The 21510-nt window shown below is 39.7% G+C and overlaps 1 protein-coding gene across 2 annotated transcripts in view; it reads left to right on the forward strand.

The window, feature by feature from the left end:
* The window catches only part of SRGAP1 (SLIT-ROBO Rho GTPase activating protein 1), a gene marked incomplete at its 3' end in the record, with an annotated part of 269007 nt that overhangs the window by 136186 nt on the left and 111311 nt on the right, over positions 1 to 21510 (forward strand). For both annotated transcript variants that reach the window (XM_080811741.1, XM_080811742.1), the window contains exons 2-3: positions 60 to 255; positions 5289 to 5451. In XM_080811741.1, the coding sequence (XP_080667867.1) occupies positions 60 to 255; positions 5289 to 5451 (359 nt within the window). The remainder of the gene's footprint in view (positions 1 to 59; positions 256 to 5288; positions 5452 to 21510) is intronic.

Genomic DNA, 21510 nt, shown 5'->3' on the forward strand with positions numbered 1-21510 from the left:
TACCAGCACACCTCACTGATTTTCACAAAACTGTCCAATGGATTCTCTTCTTTCCTTAGAAATTCGAGCTCAGCTGGTAGAACAGCAAAAATGCCTGGAACAGCAAACAGAGATGAGAGTTCAGCTTCTCCAGGACCTACAGGATTTCTTCCGGAAAAAAGCTGAAATTGAGACGGAATATTCTCGGAACCTAGAGAAATTAGCAGAAAGGTTCATGGCAAAGACAAGAAGCACTAAGGATCATCAACAGTACAAGTAAGAGAGACTTGACTCAAATTCATCTTTCCAAGGTGATAGCCTACCTTCTTAACACCTCCTTGGTTTTAGAATTTTCCATCTTTGAGAAGCTGTTGATTAGCATATCCCCATATGTAAAAGGCAACTCTTTGCATTTATAATTTATGAGCATCAATGTATCACATTTAAAAAGTGATCTCTTGATATTTTTTCTTTCCAGTAAATGTATATTTGTGGATAACTTTATAAATAAGAAGAAAAGGTGTGTGTTTATAAAATTTTTGATTACAGAAAAGCGGGAGTCACTCTCTACCAGGTGGATGTTTCAGTGGGCACATTTAAGATGGCTGCTTCTTCAAGCAAAGACCTCAGGATTTCTGTAGTGATTTTGTATGAAAATAAGCAGTAGGGGTTGCTTATGTTTAGGTCCGTACCCCCCCAGTCATATTTGTGGTCACTGCAGTTGAGACTGACTTAAAACAAGGGTCTTAGGAAAATAATATGACCCAATGCAGTTAAACCTTGAATTAATTAAAAAAAAAAAACTTTGAATAAATGTACTTCCTTTGTTTAAAAAAAATACAGATTTTCTGATAATGAAATTTACTTTGTAATTTAGATCCTAGAGACAGACAAGTAGGCAGACAACTTTAATGGAGAATCCAAGTACTGTGACAGGGTAAGTGCAGACAGACCCGATGGAAATCCATTTAGTCGTGGAGGTAGGGAAGGGAAGGTCAGAGAAAGGTCTTAGAGGAAGTGACACGTAAGTGAAACATGAATGACTAGTTGGCAAGTTGAGGGGCCCAGAGCAGGAGGTTCCAGGCAAGGGGAACATCCTGCATCAGAGAGTAGAAGGGAAGGGGTGTAAGGCAGTTTTGTGGAACAGAAGCAATTGGGTGGGAGCGAGTAGTGAGGTGGTGAGCGGTGTGGCTCCAGATGAAATTGTGCCAGGTCCAGGAGGCCTGTAGATCACTCTTGGCAGTTTGGACTTTGTCCTGAGAGCATGAGAAGCCTTTGGAGAGTTTTAATTAAAAGAAGACTGGCCAGCTCAGACCTGAACTTTATTTTTATTTTATTTTTAAAGATTTTATTTATTTAATTTGACAGAGGGAGCAAGACAGCACAAGCAGGGGGAGTGGCAGGCAGAGGGAGAGGGTGAAGCAGGCTCCCCGCTGAGCAGGGAGCCCGATGTGGGGCTCGATCCCAGGACCCTGGGATCATGACCTAAGCCAAAGGCAGACACTTAACCAACTGAGCCACCCAGGCACCCCTTAGACCTGCATTTTAGAATGTTGACGAAGACCGCAGATAGGACTATGGACTGGAAGAAGCCATAGTGGAGGGAGGGAGACCATGCAGGGGGCTCACAGTAATGGCATGCACTAGCAACACCACAGGGAGAAAGAAATAGACTTGTTTAGGAGATAATTAAAAGGCAACACAATCTTCTGGAAATATAGTAGACTAGGTAATCTGAAAAGTATTTCTTCTATAAAACTCCCAGAAATGCTGATTAAAATACGATAGACTTCATTTTGAATGTGTAACTGAACTCATAGGAAAGTAAGGGAAATTTCCAGGGGCCAAAAAAGGAAGAGGAAACTGAAAACTCAAGTGGCATTTATAACCATGCTTTAGTCCCATATGGGGACTAAAGGTGAGGCCTGTGTAAGGTAGGGAGGTGGGACTGGAGGTTTCCTACTGGCAACCCTTTTGCGCTGCACTCCAACGTAACATTGGGACCAGCACAACGACCGTCTCAGTGCGTTGGTAAAACAGAAAACCCCCGACCCCTGCAACAACAAGGCCTGTCTGCTCAGCCGGAGCTGCAGACTGGAGGGGGGCGGTCAGAGAGGCCCGTCTTTGTCTTCACCACTGGCTTTGCTGTTTCTTTTATACACTTCTGTGGCCTTGGATCCTACATAAAAAGTAGGGTGGGCAGTCTCGCCAGGGTACTTTTGCAGAAGCAAATGCAGAATAATTCTAGATAGGGAATACTTTTTTGTGTTTTTAAATGGCAACCTCTCGTGTTGGTCCAACATAGAAATAAATCTTAGTGATGGTTTCCAGGGTGGACAGATGTCCAGTGTACTTGACAGAGACGAGAGCTGGAAAGGAGACTGAAGCCAGCACTCTATTATAGTAACTGTCCCTTTTTAAAGTAAGAAAGCCCATTTACCCATTCAGTAAATATGTCTGAATATCTTCTGTGCACTTGGTAATCGGTTGCGAACTGGGTATGGGCCCATGCACCTTAGTCTGATCCCTTAGGGCTTCAGCTGCCCCTTTTTCTTTCTCCCAGTTTGTGGACGTGTTTTTGTCAAAAGGTAAACCGTTTGGAATTTTCTTTGACTTGGGTAAGTTTATTGAATATGGGAATGAAGGTAAGACGGATAATGAGTCTACAGAAAGGACAAATTAACAGTAGGAAGAAAATCAAGGACAGACTTCATGAAAGAGCCAGACCTGATTCGAATACTGGCTTTGCTGTGTGGTTTTGGTCAAGTTGCTTACCCTTTCTGAGCCTTGGTTTCCTAACTTGTACAATGAGATTTTGTGACCATTAAATGGGAAACGTGATGAAGTGCTTGATGTGACTGATAGCCGGCATGGGTTATGTACTCAGTATTTCCTCTCTTCTTCACCAGATGAATGTTAAGTCTTGGGCACAGCATTCAGCTTTGGGATGTTCATTATGTAGAACTGTCCTTAGCTTAGAGTTACCTCTGACAGAAGACCAAGGCTTAGATCAGCCTTCCTTCTACTCAAAGACTCTGATACCAGCTTTGGTCTTAACAGCAAATCAGCGTGCCTCACTAAGCCTCACCTCTCTCAAGGATAGAGGGGATACAAAGAATTTCTGCCTTGAATTGTAGTAGTAAGGATTATGTAGAGTTACTGTGTGTAAAGTCTTTAGAACATCTGCTAGATAAAAATAGCGAACTTTGTAGAGCACTTATTATGGATCTAAGGCATTATAGTAAGCATTAAAAATACATATATTAACTGAAATAATCCTCATAAGAATCTTATAAATACTATTATTTTACCCGTTCTCCAAATGAAATTACAGACGCAGAGAAAAGCTTAAATAATTTGGCCAAGGTCACGTAGCTAGTAAGTGTAGCTCTGGGACTTGAACTCGAACAGTACAGATCCGTATTCTGTGCTTTGTGTAGTATTCCGTAGAGTAGCTGATCCGTGCCCAACAGCTGCTGCTGTTATTGGTATTGGTATTTTGGTATTGTTATCACTTATTAAGGCAATATTATATGTTTATTCAGTGAGTAAAATAACATTTATTTAATGCTTACCATAGGGAAGGCGCTCAGGACACAAAGACGTAGGAAATGTTGTCAAAGTAAGAAATGTTCTCAAAGAATGTATGGGTTATTTCAGCATAAAGGACACACGTAAAAGTCAGTATAACAAGGTGATCTTTAACTCTCAGGCTGACTGGATAGAAAATGTCAATAGAAGGGCTGTTGTCTGTCACAGAACCAGTGCCCCTTGCTGATGACTTTGAGAAAAAAAGGACATTCCCTAGGTTGGGGCTGTAGTTCTGTGCCAGGAGGCTTTTCTAGTGTGAGCCAGGGCTAGGACCCCAGAAGAGGACTTTACCCCTGCACCTGTTCCTGCTTCTACTTCCGTCCTCTACTTCCTCTTCCTCCTGTAGAGCCTTTGGACTTGATTCAGTGTCAAATCCTGAATCTGAGGAGCTTATAGGCAGAAAGAGCTGACTTAATGATTTCTTTCCTAACTTAATTAATATTCAGAGTCATAAATGATCGTGAGTAGTAGAATAATATGTCTGATACAAAAGGCTCTAGTGTTAGCTTAAGCCTCTGGTGCCTTTTCTTTCTTTTTCAGTTTGACTTCAAAAAACAAAAAGCATTATACTTTTTCCTTTTTTTTTTTTTTTTCTTTTTTGAAGTAGTAACATCCCAGTTAGTTACTGGTTTTGTTTGGAGGTTTTCTTTAAGATTTTTTACAAGTTGTCTTTTGTGGTTTATATTCACTTTTAGGTTTATTATCTAGAGTAAAACAAGGTAGGAGCACCTGGCTGGCTCCATTGGTAGAGCGTTGCTGCTCTTGATCCTGCGTTCGTGAGTTCAAGCCCCACGCTGGGTGTGGAGCCTACTTAAAAAGATGAATTAAAATAAAAATATTAGACGGGACGCCTGGGTGGCTCAGTCTGTTAAAGCCTCTGCCTTCGGCTCAGGTCATGACTCCAGGGTCCTGGGATCGAGCCCCACGAGCCCCACATCACATCGGGCTCTCTGCTCAGCAGGGAGCCTGCTTCCTCCTCTCTCTCTCTGCCTGTCTCTCTGCCTGCTTGTGATCTCTCTCTGTCAAATAAATAGATACAAAAAAAAAAACTTAAAAAAATAAAAATATTAGAGTAAAACAGAGTGTGTTTACAAATGTGAAATAGTTTAGTGACAAGTTATAAGCCAGTGAACTTCTTGGTTCTGTTCACGAGCCTCCCAAAAATGTTGTCAAGTTGTGATTCCCAGGAACACGTTTTGGGAAGCTGGTGTTTATGTATCAGGGACTAATAAAGAATCCTCAAATGTATGTTCCACGGAAAGCATACCTAGCCAAATCTCTTTTCCAGCAGCAGACTGGACGTTGAAAGCAGACTTTGTGTGTAGCGGCAAACCACAGTCTGTCTGTGAGACAATGGTCAATAGATTTTTATGTAAATATAAACTACTTTCTTCACAATGGGGTGTTTAAAGCTGAAAGTCTGCCTGATGACTGTGTATATTAGGGTCCCATGGCCCATGTCAGGAGTGTAGGTTTTGACTGTTGTTCTTGGTCCAGTTTTTCCCTTCCGAGTCTAGGGAATTGCTGGCTTTCCGCCATCACAGTGTGGAAGGCTCTTTTGCTGTCTGCTGAGTAGCCCTCTCTGAGCAACGCCCAGAGTAGGAAGAAGAGCGACAATACCCATCTGTTGTGGCTCCTCGTGTGCCTTGGTGACTTCCCTCAGCTGCTTGGGGCTGCTTCGAAATTGATGGTAATTCTATTTTTTTTTCACTTCTCAGGAAAGACCAGAACTTGTTGTCTCCAGTGAACTGCTGGTATCTGCTTCTGAACCAAGTGAGAAGAGAGAGTAAAGACCATGCAACCTTGAGTGACATCTACCTGAACAATGTGATTATGCGGTTCATGCAGATAAGTGAGGACTCGACCAGGATGTTTAAAAAGGTACTTTCCATCTCAGTCCTGCCACAGCGTACTTTCCCATAACCTGTGCCCCTAAGCATGACTGAGAAGGGTCTGGTGCCTTTGTTCCTGAATTGTACCCCATGAGTTTTAGCTAAAAGAAGGAATATTTTAAAGACACAGAATAAAAAAGTTTAGCCTGAGCAGGCATATGTACAGAGTTGTAAATCACTGAATCTGTGACCTGAACAATGTGAGCAAAATTGTGAAATGAGATGTACCTGCAGATTGCCCGTCTGTCCTCAGGAACGCATTGCCTGCAGTTGTGAAAAATCAAACCAGAGGGAAAAAGCCTTAGAGTCTGTGTTTGGGGCTCACACATGATCAGACACTTGTGAAGGACAGGATAACCAGATGCGCTGCTCTCGTGGGAAAATGTTATCATGGTTTTTTTCTTTGCTCTCAGCAGACTAGCAGCGGAGGTGGTGAGAGGATGACATGAAGACAATCCCAGAGGGCACAGAAAATTCAGGCTCTTACATGCCAGAGAGCTTCCGCCTTCCCAAATCCATTTACAAAATAGGAGCTGGGCTTTTAAGCCTTCTTATCATTGTTACTACTCTCAGCCAGCTCTCAGTAATTTTATTTTTGTTGAGAACAGTCACAGAATTGGACCATATCCTGTGTGGGGAATGCAGCTACTTGCCCAGTAAGACTGGCTTTCAGTTTTTATGTTTATAGGACAAGGGTTCTCCCCACCTATCCTCAGCTTTGTGCTAGCAGCATGTGGTGCCTATACCCATAACTGTACTCTGGTCAGGAAATAAGCATTAGTTTCAGAAAGTGGGGGGGAGCCCCACCTTGTAGATTAATGACATATTTATGTTTCAAAGGGGCCCTTGGAAACAAAGATGTAGTGTTAGGCCGGCCAGCTGGAAAACCTCTCAGCTGTGTTTGATGTGTCCACGTTAGGTTCTCTTCCTGACCCAGAAATAGAATTTAGCAAACTCCAGGTCCTCTTTTGCTCTGTGAAATAGGAAAAAAAAAATATAAATGTTTCAAACAAAGGAGGAACTTAAAACAATTTGAAAGAACCTATTAAGACAAGAACAGGTAGAGAAATGCTCAATGTATCTTAAAAACTAGAAATTTGAAAAATAGTTTATGGAGCTATGGAAATGATTTTCTCAGATGTCAGCGCTTTCGGCCAAAGCCTCATTTAGTTCATTGGGGTTTTTGAACATCTATGAGCAGGAGATGGTGTTAGGTCTTGGAAAGGCTACATAGAGGATGAAAAACCAGTCCTCATGCTCAAGAAGGTCACATTCTATCCAAATTTGGAAGGCACTATGTGATGCTTCTAGGTGTGGGAAGGCTGGCCTCCATTCAGCCAAGGCGTCTCAGCCAGCACCTCAGTCAGATTCATTTATGTATCTATTCAACAGAACATCTTTAAAATGCCTGAGGAAACAGAGTTAAAAGACACGTCCCTGCTTGCATGGAACTCATTATAGTAATTAACATTTACCAAGCTAAAGAGACACACAACCTGCTGTGGGAGCTCAGAGCTGAAGATCTTAACCTTTTTGGAGGGGTCAGGAAATTCTTCACAGAAGAGGGAGGATTGGAGTGAGACCTGTAGGAGAAGGAGGTGGTCATCAAGCAGCAAAGACAACTGTTCCAGGGAAAGCAGTATTACGGTGTGTTCAGGAAAGGGTTTGATGTCCCTGGGCCAGGGTCACATGGGAGTTGCGTGCTGGAATGTGGGGCTAGGAAGGATGGTTGTTATAGAAAGGGGCTTTGTATGTCTTACTAAGATGTGAGGATTTGTATTTTGTAAATTAAAGCCCAGGGCTTGATACAGTTGGTAGAAACCTGGGGCAGAAAGTCAAAAGAGATTTGGGGTTGAATGCCAGCTCTTCTGGCTTCCTTGCTTTGCGATCTTGGGAGATGATTCAAGAGATTCAAGAGAGTGCGCTCCACTCTTGCAGGGAGTGGGTAAGGCAGGATGGGGCAGAGGGAGAGAAGCTGAACCTCAGGCTGCTCTGGAGCTAGAATGGTCCTTTGGAGTTGTGTCCTATCCAGATGAGAAGGCCTCGCTTTTGTTTTGCAGTCATTGGATTTGAGCTACCCTTGGGGAGGGTCTAAGTAGTGTTAGGGTGAAGCAGCTCCTTTTGGTGGAGGGTCGTTCCCAAGGGCAATTCTCAGAGAGGGATCAGCTGTGAGTTTCACCAGCCGATATTCCCAGTTGTTGGGGATATAAGTTCTTGGCTCTTGAAGAAAGAGTCTGGGGAATGTACAGTAAACACACAAGTGCGTGTGTGTGTACACACACACACACACACACACACACACACTGCCTGTTTGCTACCTAGAAGTTTTCTTCCTTCCAGATTTCCTGGGACTCAAAAGAAGTCTAATTCTTGGAATGCTGTTTATAGGGGACTACTGGTTGCTTTGGCATTTAGTGGGGCAAACAGTCTTCTAACCATTGCTGACCAGCTGGAGAGCTAACAGTCATTACAATTACAGGTGTCGAATTCTACCTTTCTCAAGCAAACCCAGCACACTACATCCCACACTTTTCCACATATTGTTGCCAGAAAAAGAAAGTATAATAAGAGGAAGAAGGCAAAAGGGAAAGATTGGAGCTTATTGAGAAGCCAAACCAGCCTGCTAGGACACATTTGTCATCTCAAAGAACAGGAAGCTAAATCCATACCTATCAAGTCCGGAGAACTTTAGGTCCCTTTAGATTAAAGCAAGACTAGTCTCTTCTGCCTTTTTTTTCTTTTTTTGATTCCCAAACCTTTCTCTTCAGTCCAGCTCTTCTTCCATTATGATGTTTCCAGAAGCGTATTTTCTGTCAGAATGGAAAGAAATCATCAGAGCTAGTCTGAAGTGACCTTTAGAACTATTATGGAGTCCTTAGCACAATGCTTGTCTTTTTTTGGGAGAGGATTTTGAGACTTCCTCTTTTTTTAAAAGTATCCCCATGTCTGTATGGAGATCGAGATAAATGCTGGGTATGTGACAAGTTCAGCCTTTTACACAGCTGTATTGTATTCCATCTAGCCAGCAATAGAAAATCCTTTTACCCAAACTGCTCTCTCAAATAAAGAGTCTGGAGCAGGTAATTCTAAGAATGTTTTTGTGCCCAAATGGACATAACAATCAGGAAGATACTTAGAAAAATATCTAATTCCATGCATAGGTATAAGGAATAGCTTTAAAACTTAAATTTTAATCACATCAGAAATAGTTGTGGTTTTCAGCAGGTAGAAATGGTGAAAACTGTTTTAAAAAACAACAGTATTCAATTACTCATATATTGATTATTTCAGATTTAGGCCTTTCAAACTGTAAATGAACCCTGTTGGTCAGAATTACATGTAGTAGTTCATCTTTTAGGTTCTGAAAACAGATACTTTCGGTCATGAATCTTGGCTTTGTCACTAGCACGATCTGTGTGGACTTGGGAGTATTTGTAAACATTTTAGGCCTTCGTTGCTGTATCTGTAAACTAGATATAGTAACCTATTTTGGGTAATTATATGGAGGATTCATGAGTCATCCATGAGAAGCCACTTAGCCTGGTGTCTGGACTTAAGAAGTCCTAGGTAATTTTTAACTATTATCTTTTAACTATTATCTTTACTATTGTCTGTATTCTAAACCCTTATTCTGTATCATTATACTAAATGTTTCCTCAAGCCATTATACTCAGTGTGTCCTCATTCTAAGGAGAATATATGTGATGACCCCATCCAGATCATTGCATGTTGTTGGTTTATCACTTCCTAGGACCTTCCAAACCGTATTTGTAAGCACACTCTGGGAAGTGTCCTCCCAGTGTCCTTGATTGTAGCCAGATTAAAATTTTGGTTCTCATATTTCCTCAGTGAATGGGAAATCGGGAAATAACCCAATGAATACCTGTGTTGGTCAACACCTCCTCACCCCCACTCCGGGCCTCTGAAGTACCCACCCCCCAGGGGTTTCCCATGGAGAGTCTTAACTTTGAGGCTTCACTGAGGCCTTTTTAGGAGAAGGTTGGGAATTGGAGCCTCCTTGTACACGTGGGTTTGTGTCATTATCAGCCCTTGTTTCTTTCCCGAAGAACAGGAGGTAGCAAGGTGTTTCTTTCTCTGTTCTCCAGCCGTGCCTCCCAAAGTGATGAGATTTTGCTGCCTTCTTTCCATTACTCAGGCTGAAAGAGAGGGTCCTGCATCTGCTTGGGTACCGCAGCCAGAAAATGTGCGACTCATATGCCGCACAGAACAATGTAATTAATGCCAGCAGGCAGAACTGCAGGAAAGGACACAGCCAGCTTGCAGTAATCACTTTATTTAAGCACCTTATCATATGATCTTATTTCCCAGTTTTAAGAATGTTAAAAGGAGTGTGTCATTTAAAGGGAGCTCAGTAAAATGGTAGCCGTTGAATATGCTAAATTATCTTGGTGTTTTGTTTTTTTTGGTTTTTTTTTTAAGATTTTATTTATTTATTTGACAGAGAGAGATCACAAGTAGTCAGAGAAGCAGGCAGAGAGAGATGGAGAAGCAGGCTCCCTGCTGAGCAGAGAGCCCGATGCGGGACTCTATCCCAGGACCCTGGGATCATGACCTGAGCCGAAGGCAGAGGCTTTAACCCACTGAGCCACCCAGGTGCCCTGTCTTGGTGTGTTTTAAATGATCTTCAACTCTATCATTTCCCCATGGATTGTTTCCAAAGTATTCATGTTTTTGTCCTTTGGTTTGTATAAATATGTATCAAGTATCAGTTTCTTTCTATAATGACCTCTGTATCCTGCTACCACTTACTTAATTTTAACTGTGCACCAAGCACTGTGCTCTGCATTTTTCAGACATTCACTCACATGTGCTGCCCGTGAACAGGTATTATAATTCACATTTCACAGAGGAGGAAATAAAAGACTCAGAGATATAAATTGTAGAGCCAGGCTGGTAGGTAGGCATTTTGTCTTTGCCCACATGTCTTAGCTCATAGTTACTATGGCTCTGTTGGTACTGTAGTAACTGGAGATGTTATTCAGTGCACAGGTAAGACACTTCTTAGAATTGGGACACTCCAGTCTTGGCCCAGTATATTCATTTCTTATGAAAATCCTGAAGAATGACAGTTTTCGGGGAGGCAGCAAAATCTGTCCATCATCCAGTTATAGGCAGGGTTTCAAAGCAGTAGAGACTGGTCCCAGGCCACTGAGAATTACTCCATTTTGGCATAAATGCTGTAGGTTATCTGATTCAGACTCACAGAAATTAAATTAACCTACTTTTGGGTATCGTTGATTGTGTGGCCCAACCTGGAGGAAGGAGAGATTACTAGTAAAATTTGAAAATTTGTAGTCATTTTCTATTTTGATCAAAGCTAAATCCTATTCTACTTAAATATCTCAGTATGAAAAGAAAGAAAACAAAAACATTTCCTAGGGAAAAAATGTTGCATTTTCAATTAGACCATTGAAAACATTCAAACAGAGACATAAAATGTAATAAATAATAATAATAAATAATAATAATAAAAATAAATAATAATAAAAGATACCAGTCTATAACACATCTCTAACACTCTAACCTTTTTTAAAGAAAAGTTCCATAAATTTTTTAAAAAAAATCTGAAAACCAATCTGTATATGAGTCTCTTTTTTAATATAAAAATATATATTCATTGTAGAAATTTAGAAAACATTAAAAATGGGGAAAAATTCTCCATATTAACACTACCTGCGATTGATATCTTGGGCTATATCTTTCCAGTATTTGTATATAGAAACATATTCGTGTAGTATACAAACATATATATATGTGTGTATTTTTACAAAATTTGAGATTTTGTTGCATATAGCTTGTCTTTTTCATGTAAAGTTTGTTAGCATTTCCGATGTCTGGAAATAATCTTTTAAAACAGGATACTTCATACCTATGTTTCACTATCTGCATGGCCATGTTCTTTTCCTGTCGTTGGACACTTCAAACTTCTGCATATCTATGGTGTTTTTTCTTATGCTGTATTCCTTGGAGTAGAATTATTAGGTCAGAGAGTGGTATTAGAATGTCATGCTTTGGATGAAATTTTTATCTTTCGCCTTTTTGGAGTAAAGATGGTCGTAGCTGTGATTTACCAATGAGTAATCCATTTCCTGAAAAATAAATTTCCTGTTTTATTAGCAGAGAGCTACCACATGTAATTTAGGATGCTGATGCAGTGGTAATAAATAATATAACAAGAGGAACTTTTTTCAGAGCATTTCAGTGCGGTGTAGCAGAAGAATTAAATGGTATGCTCATGGCATCAGGGGGCAATTTAATTATTGATGGGACCAGGACAAATAAGTGTGAATAGTTCAAGAAAACACTACTGTCTTGTTCTCTTGAGTTTTATTAACTATAGCTAGCTCATTTTTCTGGAAATAAGTCAAAATTAAACTCTGATGTCTTACAGTGATAGAATTTTCTGAAATACTGTAGAAGATTTTTTTAATTTTAATTATAAGCAACTTGTAAGTTGCTTATTGGTGTGGCTAGCACAGAGTACTTAAAATTAGCAGTTGTCAGTGCATTGACCTCATTGCCTTTATTAGTGACAAAAGGACATGTGTGATTGGCCTGCCTATAAATTTAGCATGTGAGTTACTAGATAAGAGCATTCACCATAAATTCAGAGGCTTTATTAAAGATTTTTAAAGAGGACACTAAACAGGTGATACATGTATGTCTCCTTGGAAAGTGACAGAATTCAAAACGTGATGTGAGCAACCTTGGACATTCTGTCGTGCAGCAGGGTTGCGGTGGTCTTGGCGCTCTCAAGTTAGTAGTTGAGCCCATACTTACGTTGAGAACAGTTGTTGAAAAGCCCTTGAAATTTATTTGTGGTTTAAAAAAAAAACAAAACTGGGAGTGTATAGACCAAAATTATTTTAAATGAATATTTCTAAGTTACCTTTTCTCCTTCTCTTTGCTTATCTGTGATTTCTGATTTTTGTACAATGAACCTATTTTATAAGACACACAAGAAAAGAATTATTGTAAACTAAAACCTTAAAAAAACTTGGCCCAGCGTACATGAGTCAGTGTTTACTGTTTAAAAAAATTAAAAAAGAAAAAAAAGTGGGGACATATAAACCGTAACTAATTCCACTCCAAAGGCTGTTTGTTAATGAAGAGTTGGCTTGTTCTTCAGGCACACTTGAAAGTTGTGCTTTGAACGTATGGAATTCAAATGACTAAAATGAAAAGACATGGGTGCTTGGGTGGCTCAGTCATTAAGCGTCTGCCTTCGGCTTGGGTTCGTGATCCCAGAGTCCTGGGATTGAGTCCCACATCGGGCTCCCTGCTTGGCGGGAAGCCTGCTTCTCCGGCTCCCATTCCCCCTGCTTGTGTTCCCTCTCTCGCTATCTCTCTATCAAATACATAAATAAAATCTTTAAAAAAAATAAAAAATAAAAAGAAGAGACATAATATCAGGGAACTTCTGAGCAAGGTGGCAGTTTATACGTGGACCCCCAACTAACTGTCTTACCTCCCAAATTATCTTAGAAATGACTGATCCAATACATAACTAGGAAAAATGAAACAATCCTTTTACCTTCAAGCAGATCTCATTACTCCTTCCTTCACTCTCTTGGCTCCCATCTGACTCTGAGTGACAGTATGCACCCCCACCTCCCTCCTCTCACTATATTTTTCTCTGAAGCACTTATCTCTTTCTGACATACTGTATATTTACTTAATATGTATTCACTTCCTTTCCCCTTGATTTAAATGTAAGTTCCTGAGGCAAGTGTCCTTGTATCACTCATGAAACACTGACTAGCACATAGCAGGTGCTCAGTTAGTATTTATCAAACGAATAAATAATGAATATTTACATTTATATTAGAAACCAGAGATGAGTGTCACCTACATAACAGAAATGTCAAGGCATTTCAATGAGATCCAGTATCAACAGCTAGATTTAAGCGACACTTGTGTGCAGTCTACTTCCCAAGAGCAAGAAATCAGAGGAAAATCACATGGAAAGTTTGTGGCAGAGTGGGAGAACTGAAGTACAAGCTTTCTGGTCAGAGGACTCAGAAGGGGTGACCCAAGGAACCAAAAAGCACCAGGGAGATGACAGAGGCAGTGAAGATTAAAAAAAACAGTGACATAAAGTCCTCTTTTTTTTAAAGATCTTATTTTTTAGCACTCTCTACGTGCAGTGTGGGGCTCTAACTCACAACCCCGAGATCAAGAGTCACACACTCCACCAACTGAGCCAGCCAGGTATCCCCCATGAAGTTCTTCATGAACAACTCAGCTTACCCTTGCGCTGGATATGCTTAGGTCTGATTTTAAGCAGTATACTTACCAAAGATTTTGAGAACTGAGCCAAGGGATAGACCACTGCCTGGCTTCCAGACCGAACACTGGATGGTACATGTACAGGACAGGTGTTTTCAGCATCTTTGTAACAGAACTGACATTGAAACCACAACCTATAGAAGGCTGGTCAGAATTTGCATTCTGAATCCCAACAAGGTTGACTTCTTGATAAAAGAAAAATATGAACATTTTCCATATGGTTTAAATAAGACTCCAGATCTCATAACATAATATTCAGAATATCTGGAATACAGTCCAAAATTACTCAGCCTGTAAAGAACCAGGAAAACTTAATGGGAAAAGATAATCAACAAATGATTCTGAACTGATGCAGATGTTGGAATTTTAAAGAAATCATGATAAAAATGTTTCAAGAAGTAAAAGCAAACATTCTTGAAGTGAAGGGAAAGATAGAAAGTGACCAAAATTTTAAAAAATCACTAAATCGATTCAATAGCAGAATGGAGGTAATAGAGGGAAGAGTCATATTAATTTCTGTTAATCTTGAAGACAAATTCATAGAAGTTGTCTAGTCTGAACAACAAGGAAAAAATTGGGGGCAGAGGGAAGATCAGTGCTTCATGGACCTTTGGGACAATACCAACTGTCTGACATTTGTATCAGCAGACAGCAGAGTCCCTGAAGGAGAGGAAAAAGAGTTTATGCAGAAAAAGCATTTGAAATAATAATTGCAAGAGAAGTTTCAAGGTTTTATCAAAAGCATGAATCTTTAAAAGTCAGTACCCAGATACCTCATAATCAAACTGAAAACCAAGGAAAAAAGATATTAGAAGCAGCCAGAGAAAAAAATGAGACCTTATTTATGGGAGAACAAGAATTGAATGACTAGATTTCCCTACGCACTACATGCCAGTAGCACCTTACCATTTGTGACAACCAAAAGTGTTTTCAGATATTACCAAATGTCCCTGGGCAGGAGGAGCTAGCTCAAGTTGAGAACAATTGATTCTTACTGAGTTCTCCATTCTCCCAAGCACTTTTTTTTTTTTTTTTAAGAAACGTTCCAGTTTGATTTTTCAATTACAGGTTTACAACTATAGATTAAATGAACAAACATGGAGTAGGTCAAAAGGTACCCAGCGTCTCACCTCCCATAAAGAGGGGTAAAAAAATAGCATTCAGAAATACCAGTCAGTCACTTATAAAGATCAGCAGCCCTGTGGTTCTGAATCCTTACCATTCTTCTCATCCCAGAAGGAAATTGCAGCCTTAAGTAAGGAACTGATGAGGAGAGAACATTCCTACCATATGTCTAGGTGTCTGCAGTTGAGATCAACAAAGTCTAAAGCAACCTGAAAACAGTATTCTGGTCGCTAGCCAAAGCTTCTTACCATTTGAAGACTATGTTTAATTTCACATGGTAGGTTTCTAGAAGATTTCTAGCAGCTGTAGGAAATGCCATATTGGGAGATATTGCACACAGAGTAAATATTTGAATTAAGAAACACTGGTAATACCTTGAATTATAGCAACCCAAAAATATGCATTTGAAAACAGAACTATGGCTGTCAGATTGATGTCAATGGAAAAAAATTACTCTTTATTAGAAAAACAATTAAATAGAGTCAAGCAGAAATTTTGCCAACTAAATACATTGTCAGATGAACCTAGAAAGTTATGAAAACAAAAAATGTTGAAGCTGAATATGTGAACTATTTAGATTGGGAAAAAATAGTAATGTTTAATAATTGATAGTTAATAAATACATGCACTATTTTACTTTCTAAACTTTGATAGTTTTAAGCGACCATAGAATCATAATTGGCTTAGTGCACTGGCTTGAATAAATATGCCCATAAAAATTTCACCTCCTTGGCTCTTAAGATCGAGATAGCAGGGGTCTACTAAAATAATATTATTTGACAAGGTCTTATAATTCCACTGAACAGTTATGACAAATCCATTGTAACTTCTAGTTTTCTTTCTTCTTTCATTTTTTTTGAAACTTTACTGAAATCGGCTTTCTTTTTCAAAACAAAATAGACACTCTATTTTATTTTTCATTCAACAGACGTGTATTATCCTTGTGCAACAGGCACAATGGTTGGTTCTGAGGTTACAAATGTGAGTAAGACACAAATCCTCAGTACACCAGAGGAGCTCATAATCTAATAAGGAAAGGAAGCATAGAGATAAAAATTATGTTATAAATCAGTAACTGCTCTTACAGAAAAAGGACCTAAGACCACAAGAGCACAGAGGGGATTGTAAGGCGTACTGCCTAGGAAAATGGAGAAAGATTTCACAAAGAGAGTGGCATTTGATCATCATCTTAAACTTAATGAGGTTTTACAGAGGAATTAGGACAAGTGCATTCTTTTATACAGAGAGAACAGCAAAGAACAAGTTCCTGAGGTTCTGATCTAGGAAATGGTGGTAGGGGAAGATGATGGTAGGTGGGAGTCTTGGTAGCCCCATCTACCTAACTCTTTTTTTTTTAGATGTTAATTTCTTTTTTTATATTATGTTACTCACCATAAAAACCCATAGCAAATATCATTCTCAGTGGGGAAAAGCTAAGAGCCTTTCCATTAAGATCAGGAACACAACAAGGATGCCCACTCTTGCCACTCTTGTTCAACATAGTACTAGAAGTCCTAGCTACAGCAATCAGACAACAAAAAGAAATAAAAGGTATTCACATTGGCAGAGAAGAAGTCAAACTCTCTCTCTTCGCAGATGACATGATTCTTTATGTGGGAAATCCAAAAGACCCCACCCTCAAATTACTGGAACTCATACAGCCATTCAGTAATGTGGCAGGATACAAAATCAATGCACAGAAATCCGTTGCTCTCTTATACACTAACAATGAAAGTGTAGAAAGAGAAATTAGAGAATCGATTCTATTTACAATAGCACCAAAAACCATAAGATACCTTGGAATAAACCTAACCAAAGTGGTAAATTATCTGTACTCGAGGAACTATGGAACATTCATGAAAGAAATTGAAGAAGACACAAAAAGATGGAAAAACATTCCATGCTCATGGATCAGAAGAATAAACGTTGTTAAAAATGTAAATGCTGGGGGGCGCCTGGGTGGCTCAGTCGTTAAGCGTCTGCCTTCAGCTCAGGTCATGATCCCAGGGTCCTGGGATCGAGTGCCACATCCGGCTCCCTGCTCCGCAGGGAGCCAGCTTCTCCATCTCCCACTCCCTCTGCTGTGTTCCCTCTCTCGCTGTGTCTCTCTCTGTCAAATAAATAAAATAAAATCTTTAAAAAAAAAATGTAAATGCTGCGGCACCTGGGTGGCTCAGTGGGTTAAAGCCTCTGCCTTTGGCTCAGGTCATGATCTCAGGGTCCTGGGATCGAGCCCCGCATCGGGCTCTCTGCTCAGCAGGAAGTCTGCTTCCTCCTCTCTCTCTGCCTGCCTCTCTGCCTACTTGTGATCTCTGTCAAATAAATAAATAAAACCTTTAAAAAATTATTTAAAAAAAATGTAAATGCTGCCCAGAGCAAGCTATACTTTGAACGCCATCCTGATCAAAATAACGTCGGCATTTTTCAAAGTGCTGGAACAAACAGTCCTAAAATTTGCATGGAACCAGAAAAGACCCCAAATCGCCATCTGCCTAACTCTTAGCAGTAGTGAGTTGTAAAGATATATTAGGCCACCTTGGTTTTGCCCCAATCTAAAGCTCATAACAGCTACACAGCTGGCTAGGGTTAGGAACGTAGCCTGTAGGATGGTGAAGCATACACAGTGGATTAACAGCTATCTGAGATTTAGAAAAGCATATCTGGTGGGGGTGCAGGGGCGGAAGTGCAAGAATTTTCTTAGTTTGAGGAACTGGTTTGTCATCTAAAGAACCAAGGAAACCAAGAGAGACTTTTACTTAGGGATATGACATAATCAGCTTATGTTTGTTGAAAGCTTTGTGAAGAGTAAATTGGTATATGTGCTGCCGAAGCGAGCACTGAAGAGTAAATTGGAATGAAAAACTGGTCTTGGAAAAGCTGTTGCATTAGTAATCTGGCTGGCCATTTCTGCTGTGTCATGAATTACGACCAGAGAGTAGTTCCATATGTGTAATGATACTATCTTCAGAAAGTGTGCATCTGCATAGATTGAGATTTATTTAAATGCTTCATTATTATTGCTGTTGTTTTATAAAAGGTCTGTCCTAATCAGATTTTCTTAAGGCTTCTCCTCTTTTATCTGATTGCTCTTTACCCTATTGGAAAAGAAAAAGAATCTAGCAGTGATTCCAAGATTCCTGGGCTTATGGTAACCATGCAGATGGGTTTGGACTGCTTCCACAAAACAGGGCAACAGTCACAGGGGTGGGGGGAATCCTTTCAAGATTTTAGCCTCCACCCCTTGAAGTATAAAGAAAGTATCTTTGATACCACTAGCTGCAAGACAGTAATAACGGGGGGGGGGCAGGGAGAATGCTGATTTCTTTAAACTGTGTCACGTAAGGAATAAATACACTGGGAATGTTTAGTACAAGGAAAGTACTTAAGCCTTAGCTAGAACAGAGTAGCCGTCTTTGCGTATTTGAAGACCTGTCCTATAGAAGATAGCTTACATTAACTAGCTCTGTAAGTCTACAGGAGTTAAGACCAATTGATAAAACATGAGGGGAGACAAGTTCCTTAGCCTTGGGAAGATATTCCAACAGTTACCGCAGTCTGATACCAACAACGGGGAGCTCCGTGGCGTTTTGCTCTGTTGTAGCTTTGGAATGGACTTCATCTTCCTTGCTATGGTACCTCAAACAAAATTTAAGCATTCTAGAAAGAAAGTCTTGAATTATGTTGAAGTGACTATCTGAGACTACCGAGTTGAAAGTCACTATGAATACACTTGTATCAGCATTTAGAAAAATGGAGGGTGACTTCATGAGATGAAACAAGGATGTGACACTGCATAATGTCACATAGCATCATTATGACAGAACCTTCATTTATAGAGTTCTTCAAATGTGCCAGATACCCTGCTGGGCACAAACAGTGGCTATCTCCTTTAATCCTTGTAAGAACCCTAGGGAGTATACAGTTGACTCTTGAACAACGTGAGGGTTAGAGGAGCCAACCCCCTACACAGTTGAAAATCTGCATATGACTTTTGAATCTCCTAAAACTTAACTACCAGTAACCAGATGTTGACTGGAAGCCTTACCAAGAACATAAACAGCAAGTTAACACATATTTTATATGTATAATTTACTATACTCTTACAATAAAGTGAGCTTGAGAAACGAAAATGTTATTAAGAAAGTCATAAGGGAGAGAAAATGCACTTACAGTACTGTACTGTTTTTGTACAGCTGTTTTTTGAAAAAGCCTCACATATAAGTGGGTCTGTGTAGTTCAGACTCGCATTGTTCTGGGGTCAACTGGATATTGTAATATTCTCTATTTTACAGATGAGGAAACAGCTCAGAGAAGTAAAAGATATTTAAATAGTCTGACCCTAGACCATGAGTGAGCACATGAATGAATGAATGAACTTTTATTAGTATCTCAAAGAATCTCTGCCTTTTGCTTGCCAATTCAATGGATGACTTATAAATGAGCAAATCTACTTAACTGATGTATTTCTGTAAGTAGTCCCTGGATTTTTCTTACCGCAGTGCTATTAAGACTGAAATCTTACACAATGCGGTTCCCTACACGATGTGGTCTAGTTGGCTTCACCACAGACTACACTCATAACCCCAGCCAACTGTGCCATCGATAGAAGCTTTTGGTCACACTGAGAAGTAGTGTGGCTTAGGATCCCTGCACATGACATCTACCACAGGAGAGAAAGACAGTTGGCTTCGGTGAGAAATTTGTAGACTCAGGTTCGTGTATTATAGAAAATATATTATTATATCCTCTCCATGCTAATAAACATTTTCTTATTATGCTAGTAAAAAGAAATGTTCATAAAGTTTGAGTTGATAAATCCTTATAAAGTTCAGCATATTGGAAAATGCTGTGGAAATACACATTTCGTATATTTTTAGTTAATTATATTACAGTCTGAACCAGAATTTCATCACACATTCTGTTTTTAATTGGGTGGTTTGTTTATATCAACTACTGAGAATATATGTGTAAGTGATTATTCATTTAGTGACACCAAAAAGATATTTCTAATTTATCACCATTTGAGTAGATAAATAACCCCAGCATGAAAAATTGTTTCTTGAAGAGTTGAGGAACTGTAAGCTGAAGATTAAAATAGTTGTCCCGTCTCCTTTATTCCTTGTGGGATTTTAAATGTGAATCTTGAGTTACTCAATCTGTCTGTTCTGGTGCTTTTATACCTGGGAGGTTACGAGTGACAGTATACATAATTTTGCATCTTCCAGATTGTTGGCTTTCAGGCTAAACACAGACAACAGCAGACCTTTTTCACATAGATGCCAAATGCCACATTTGCCTACCAATTTACTAGTAAATATTCTAGGAGATGTTCCAGATACATCCTTGAAAATTAAGTTTTATCTTGTTTCAGAACGATGTTCTGTTTCCCATGATCTATGATTCTTATTTTCCTACATTTTCTAATGGCATGGAGTTTGTCTAAGAGAATATTGATTTTTTTTTTCCTCAGAAATGAAGTAGATTGTGAGGCTAATTCCATGCACTCATACTTAGTTGTGCGTTGTAATAAACACAAAACCGTGTCCCTTGACGGAGAGAAGGGAAAAGTACAGAAACACTATTAAGTGTTATCCAGAAGCTTGGTTCAGACCATTAAGACCATCCTAACTTCCCCATTAGGCATTTTGGAGGATGCTGCTGCTTCTGTCTTCTGAATTTGCATGACTTAGAAGAATCTATTATTACAAAGACACATGAACAGGAGCCTTGGAAACTTAAAAGCACACACACTGTGGAAGGATGAACTGACCCTTTTAACCAAAATTTACATCCAAAACTCACTGAGCGTGAGACACCAAAGTCATTTAAAATCTTCTCGTTAAATATTTAATCTGGTTTTCTTCTTTCTCTCTTATTCTCACTCTGACTCAGCATAAGGTCATGATTCTGGTCATCACAATGGATTTACTTCAAAAATTCCTCTGTGAGAAGCCAGAAACCCTCTGAGTTGGTCGTTTAATCCAGCCATGTACCTCATTGATTGATTGCTCAGTGTACTGACATGTGGTTATATTAATTATGCTCTTTCTTCTGCCTTTCTCTCTCTTATTTCTGGGAGTTTCAGGGAGCAAGCCTGCAGGCCTCCAGGATTAGAGATCCTGGCCAGGGCCCACACAGCGTAGTGCTTATTACAGTGCTCTGTATAAAAAGCTGTTTTGGCATGTCTGGCTTTTCCATGAGATTTTAAACTGTGGAAGGCAGAAGCCATGCTTTATTTACTCAGGTCTGGGTCCATTCATTCAAGAAATGGGTATCTAGAATCCATAGTATGCCAACCACCCATGCAGGCCCTGGGCCATAGTGCCTGCTCTCAAAGAAACACTCTGTTTGTGAGGAGAGAAAGAAATGTGGTAAGTGTAATATTAGTGGGTAACATCAGCTTAACATTCACCGTATGCCACATTTTGTGTTAAGTAGCAATAAGGACCATCCCAGTAAAACTCTGACGTAGAAACTACTGGTGTTTCCAATTTGCCATTGAAAAATACTGAGGTCTCACAAAATTATTTAACTTAGGCACAAACTATAACAGGTTTGAAAACAGGAAGTTCGATTTTAGAGTATGAACTCTTAACCACTAAATTATGCAGCC

The sequence above is a fragment of the Martes martes genome (genome assembly GCF_963455335.1).
Source record: "Martes martes genome assembly, chromosome: 8".
Lineage (NCBI taxonomy): Eukaryota > Metazoa > Chordata > Mammalia > Carnivora > Mustelidae > Martes > Martes martes.